We start from the raw sequence: 6,123 nt of genomic DNA on the forward strand, positions 1-6,123 counted from the left end.
AGATATCTTCAAACATGATATTTAATTACTTTATTTCCTTTTAAACTTTAAGGAATGATTTAATGGATTAACCACAAAATTAACCATGACTTTTTACAAGTTTAAATTAGGTAACATGTAGGTATTTACGAACACAATGTAGTTTATGTAAAATTATATAAAGACAAGACATATACCTATGTTATGGATTATACTGAATTATATAATAAAAACACATGCAAACATGGTGTACAGTTAATTTTCACATTTTTTCAATTGGTTGTGAAAGATAACTGTCGATTGATGATGTCCTTTGCACAAATATTCAATCATTTAAAATAAAGAAATAACATTTCCTTCTTACTTTCTAAATCCATTATATAAATATTATTTCTCGATAACATCTTAAAAATACATCACTATCTGTTCTTTGCCCATCACTACAGATGGAAGTAATTTGTTCGTTCTCTATGTTTTTTCTGCATCATGTTTTGTAAGTTCATAGCGATTGGTTAAGTCATCAAGTGGTAGGTAAATTTAACCAATGAATGGAGAGTATTTTGCTTGTTATTGGTGGATTCTATATTTTACGTACGTGAACAAATAAAAAATAATTAATTGTCTGCTTGACGCATCGTGGGACGCTTTTATTCGCGCCGTGCAATTTTTATTTAATTTAAAATTATAAAGTGAGTACATCGGTATCGTTATTATTGTATTGATAATCATATTGTATTGTTCATAAGGTGTAAAATGTTAACGTTCCATTAGTATATATTCCAGATGTCGGGAATAGCCAGTGCACGTTTAGCGGAGGAGAGAAAAGCTTGGCGCAGAGACCATCCTTTCGTACGTAGGATTTGGATTACCGTTTTTTTGCAAACAACTATTGTTACGTGTTTTAACGGGGCGTCTTATTTTTTTCAGGGATTTGTAGCCAGGCCTATGAAAAACCCTGATGGATCACTCAATTTGATGACATGGGAGTGTGCGATTCCCGGAAAGAAGGGGGTTAGTATTTCTAGATTTTTCAGTAGCTATTTTCCTTTCACCTTGTTTGATTATTAAGTATTCTCCGCCAATAAAGATATTTCGCTATATGAAATAACTTGACGAAATATTGTACTATACGTGTCAGCTTTTTAGAATGGTATTCAAAACAATGCACATTGTTTAAATTTCGTAGTTTTATTCATACATAATATTTGTTTATTTATTTCAGACACCATGGGAGGGAGGCTTATACAAACTGCGAATGATCTTTAAAGATGACTACCCATCAAGCCCCCCGAAATGCAAATTCGAGCCTCCATTATTCCATCCCAACGTGTACCCGTCCGGAACAGTGTGCCTGTCTCTGCTGGACGAGGAGAAAGACTGGCGTCCCGCCATCACAATCAAACAGATCCTACTCGGCATCCAAGATCTCCTGAATGAGCCCAACGTGAAGGACCCTGCACAAGCTGAAGCGTACACAATTTACTGGTTAGTATTGCACTAACTCTTTATCGGTCCAAAATAAAAAAAATACACCAATCAAGCCTCAATGCCTATTTAACCCTTGACCCTTCATATGTCTAAGCACTGATCAGTGCGAACGAATTTAAACCTATTGTACAAAGGATTTTAATTTTTAATTTGTACACACTGATCAGTGCTTATAGTTCGTTTTTTTTTAGCATTAGAAATAAGGTAAACAATCTTGATGTGTCTTTTAATTGAAAAACACATTTTTAAAATAAGTTACGGTAAATATGTAACAGTTATGAATCTAATACGATCATTTATATTCTTCTGCTTTCATAAGTAATCGTTTTTGATTTTTAAAAAGCGTTTTTCAATTAAAAGGCATGTTAAGATCGCTTACCTTCTTGCAAGTTCTTTCTAATGCTAAAAAAATGAACTATAGACAGATGAAAGGTTAAAGTTCTAAAAATGTATAATATCTAAGTCTTTCCTTTATAGAGTTACTATGTTTTACATCTAAAGTGATCCTTGGAAGCATCTGGAATGGCCCAGGAATTTATAAACAAAATGGCCCTTAATTGCCTTATTTGTCAATTATAGATCTTAGCTTCCAAACAGCCTCCTGCAAAAAAAAGCTGTCACATCACTGAATTAACCTATAACATGACAGTATAACTGGCTTATTAGTAGAGGTCATATTTTAACCCCCTTATTCATAAAACTACTGGCTGATTCTGATTTAGTTAAATTATGTTTTATCCCTTTCTTACAAATACATAAGTCAAAATGACAGATAAGGACAAACAATTATCAGCTAATTGAGGTTTGTAGCGTGTTTATGAATAAGAATATACTCTTTGATGCAAGTTTTTAATAACTACCCTCTAAATTTATCTAAGAAAAGAAAAGAAAAAAAAACAAAAGAGAAAACACGGGAAACAAAGCTTAATTTAAGGTGGTTCGCTTTTCATACAAAATTCAATCAAAGCTCATTAAGTAACTACACACTATTAGTACATAAATATTTCCGCATTTATCTTCCTTCGAATATTCGTTTGCGCGAAATTAACAGGAAAACAATGTTTCATACAGAAATCATGCAAAAATCATAGTTAAATTTTCATCAATTTTACGTATGTGTGTGTCACAAATGTCGTGTACAGATACATTTGCGACGTTGCCATACCATTTCCGACGTTGCCGGGCTGACCACGGCGCGTATTTGGAGTGCCGTCATGTTTAGTGCAATTTTGTTGACACTGACGTTTGACAGGTAGTTAATTGACCTAAGCGAGAATAAGTACCCGAAGTTCGTCAGCTTAGCTAAGAACTATCATGGCGTGTTATGCAAACAGTCGCTTTTTTGCTTACAAACGGAAGATTCCCGGTTCGATCCCCAGTCATTGTATGCTGGAACATAACTTTTTGTATTTTTGTTACATCTAAATTTCGTATTGTTTTTTTATTTTTATTTAATTTTTCTTATTATCATAAATCGATTGATTAAGTATGGGCTACACGTATTCGTTTATTTTTGACAAAGAAAATTAGAAATTATACTCTACCTAATCTCTCTTATTTTTACAATCAGGACATCTTCACTGCAATAAAAAAGAAATGTATAAAATTTCCTGTGGTTAAAAATAATGGATTTTGTCTATGAATGAAAAACACAATTATTACTATAGTTTTTTTTTTAGCATTAGAAATAAGGTAAACAATCTTGACGTGTCTTTTAATTGAAAAACACATTTTAAAAATAAGTTACGGCAAATATGTAACAATTATAAATCAAATACGATCATTTATATTCTTCTGCTTTCATAAGTAATAGTTTTTGATTTTTAAAAAGCGTTTAAATCTGTGTGCCTAGCCAAGATGCCAGTCGTTCGCTCCGTAGCGAACGTTAGGGTAATACCTCTCTCTATCACTCTGCCATATTAATGCGACAGACACGGCTGCGCTTCGGTCGCTACGGAGCGTAAACCATTGGCATCTTGGCTAGGCACCCTGGTCATCTGAAAAGCGAAACACATACGGAACGCGTTTCTATTACTCAATACAGTGGCCAGCTGCAGATTCGGCGGTAATCTTAACTATACCTAAATCTGGGTGCCTAGCCAGGATGCCAGTCGTTCACTCCGTAGCGAACGTTAGGGTAATACCTCTCTCTATCACTCTGCCATATTAATGCGACAGACACGGCTGCGCTTCGGTCGCTACGGAGCGTAAACCATTGGCATCTTGGCTAGGCACCCTGGTCATCTGGAAAGCGAAACACATACGGAACGCGTTTCTATTACTCAATACAGTGGCCAGCTGCAGATTCCGCGGTAATCTTAACTATACCTAAATCTGGGTGCCTAGCCAAGATGCCAGTCGTTCGCTCCGTAGCGAACGTTAGGGTAATACCTCTCTCTATCACTCTGTCATATTAATGCGACAGACACGGTGGCGCTTCGTTCGCTACGGAGCGTACACCATTGGCATCTTGGGTAGGCACCCTGGTCATCTGGAAAGCGAAACACATACGGAACGCGTTTCTATTACCCAATACAGTAGCCAGCTGCAGATTCGGTTTTAAAGTTAACTATACCTAAACCTGGGTGCCTAGCCACGAGGCAGGCTAGTAGAGTTCTCTTTCACCTTCAGCAGAACCGGGAGATCCAAACCTACCTACTTTTCATCTAATAATCTAAAGAATCAGTGCATGATTCAAACTTTACCGGTCGCCGTGGTAAGACCTAGGATTTACCATATCGGTGTTGGTAAAAGCCCAAAGTAAACTAGTAAGATTTAACATTTCGGGCTTTTACCGATCGGCATCGGTAAAACCTAGGTTTTACCGGTAAATCCTAGGTTTTGCCGTACTTCGGGCTTTTACAGTAACATATATATAATAATTGCTCGTTTAAAGGTAAGATAACACAAAGGAGAAACAAAAAGAAATTACCTACTCGCACCAGTCTTGAACCCCAATACTCTTGCACGTATTTCCACGAACATACCGTTACGCTAATGCAACATACTTACGTTGTGTGAAATTGTCTACTACAAGGATCACGGAAACACTGTTTGCATGTGTGAGTAATAGTAGGAAAAAGCGTGACAGCAACACTCCGTCGAATTAAAAAGGTGGTTTTTGCACAATGAAGTATTCAATGTTTATTTTAATAGTTCAATATTTATTTAAAGAGTGCGCGAAACATACTTTTAAGTATACAAATACCATGACCATTTAACAAAAAAATTAAACCTGAAATTTTGCAAAAGTGGTGCCATCTAGCGAGAGTTAAGTTTTGAGTAACCTAGGCGAACCACCTTAAAAAAAAATTACCTATTTCAATTAGTGGTGCAATAGGCAATTTTATATTATCCTTTGCCTTTTATTGAATGTAATTTTATCTTAGTAACATTTGTTTCTTTTGTTACAGCCAAAACCGACTAGAGTATGACAAACGAGTCCGCGCGCAGGCACGCGCCATGGCCGCCACCGAGTGAACACACAACATTCTGGAATGTTCCCAAAGCTCAACTACCGCCATCTCAAACTATAGCTGCAACTGTAACATGTTACAGATAAAACGGGCATTTGATGTTTTTTTTTTACAATTATGGCTTGGATGCAAGTCCTTTAAGCCATGATTATATTGAAAATCAGTTCAGGGCTATAACCGCGAAAATCGAAGTTCGCAAATTGCGGGGATCTTTCTCTTTTACTCCAATGACGATGTAATTAGAGTGACAGAAAAATCCCCGCAATTTGCGAATTTCGGTTTTCGCGGTAGCCCCTCAGTTGCAGTACAACAGACATGTTTTACAGTTGCATCTATGTTATCTTGTCTGTTGCAGCCGAATGCATTCCACAAAAGAATCTGTAAAACATCAATTGGTATTGTATACTTACTCTGTTGATTCCGGGGCTACCCCACAAGTCTCTGAAGCTGGCTAATAGATGTTTAATTATGGTAAGGTATAATCTTGTCTAAGCTCTATCTCAAGTATTATTTTGTTAATATATTACTCAAGATTGTACCTAAGGTTGCATCAACACAAAGAATATGTAATAAATAATATTGTGTTGCATTAAATATTGAGCTGACAAATATTCAAATTTCAATGTGTAAAGCTCTTTACTTAGAAATGTTCTTAGTGTTGATGTAACTTTATGACCAAACTAATTCAAATATTTTGTAATTAAATAGGTTTTTATTTTAGATAGTTTTCAGATCAGTGGGGTTCTTTCTCATCTTACATTTATGACTAGATATAATTGAAATCAGCTGATGTATTTTAGTGTAGGGCTCCAGAATTAAGCCCTTTTGTAGTATGTAAATCAAGTAACATTGTAAAATAACACTTAACACTCCATAATAGACCTGGCAATTATTGTTTACATTAGAATATTGTTAACTATTAAGGACCTAATTTATTGGTAAATGACAGCATGAGGGAGACAGTATTGGTCCCAAACATTTGTGCTATTAATATGGTGTTATTTCTACAGCTTTGTTTCAGTCGCGGCACCTTGGCGCGCTAAAACATGTCTGCGAAAATAATACTTTACATACTGTCGAGATGTTCAAAATGTTAGTTGCTTTAAGAATCTGCGTCATTATTTTAACTATTTTTGTATCTTATGTCCGTCTTATCGAACAATAAAAATTGTAAAAGTTA

The 6,123-nt window shown here is 35.5% G+C and overlaps 1 protein-coding gene across 2 annotated transcripts; it reads left to right on the forward strand.

Moving 5' to 3' along the window:
- The first annotated feature begins 572 nt into the window (after nucleotides 1-572).
- On the forward strand, nucleotides 573-6,123 carry LOC134670243 (SUMO-conjugating enzyme UBC9-A). 2 transcript variants are annotated; one of them, XM_063527968.1, is made up of 5 exons: nucleotides 573-668; nucleotides 763-828; nucleotides 907-990; nucleotides 1,202-1,464; nucleotides 4,881-6,123. In XM_063527968.1, the coding sequence occupies exons 2-5, from the start codon at nucleotides 763-765 to the stop codon at nucleotides 4,945-4,947; spliced, it is 480 nt and encodes a 159-aa protein (XP_063384038.1). In that variant the 5' UTR covers nucleotides 573-668; the 3' UTR covers nucleotides 4,948-6,123. The 2 variants fall into 2 exon arrangements, with proteins under 2 accessions (XP_063384038.1, XP_063384037.1); XM_063527967.1 differs by having other exon boundaries at nucleotides 578-668; nucleotides 751-828.

The sequence above is a fragment of the Cydia fagiglandana genome, chromosome 13 (assembly GCF_963556715.1).
Source record: "Cydia fagiglandana chromosome 13, ilCydFagi1.1, whole genome shotgun sequence".
In the NCBI taxonomy this organism is placed as follows: Eukaryota; Metazoa; Arthropoda; class Insecta; order Lepidoptera; family Tortricidae; genus Cydia; species Cydia fagiglandana.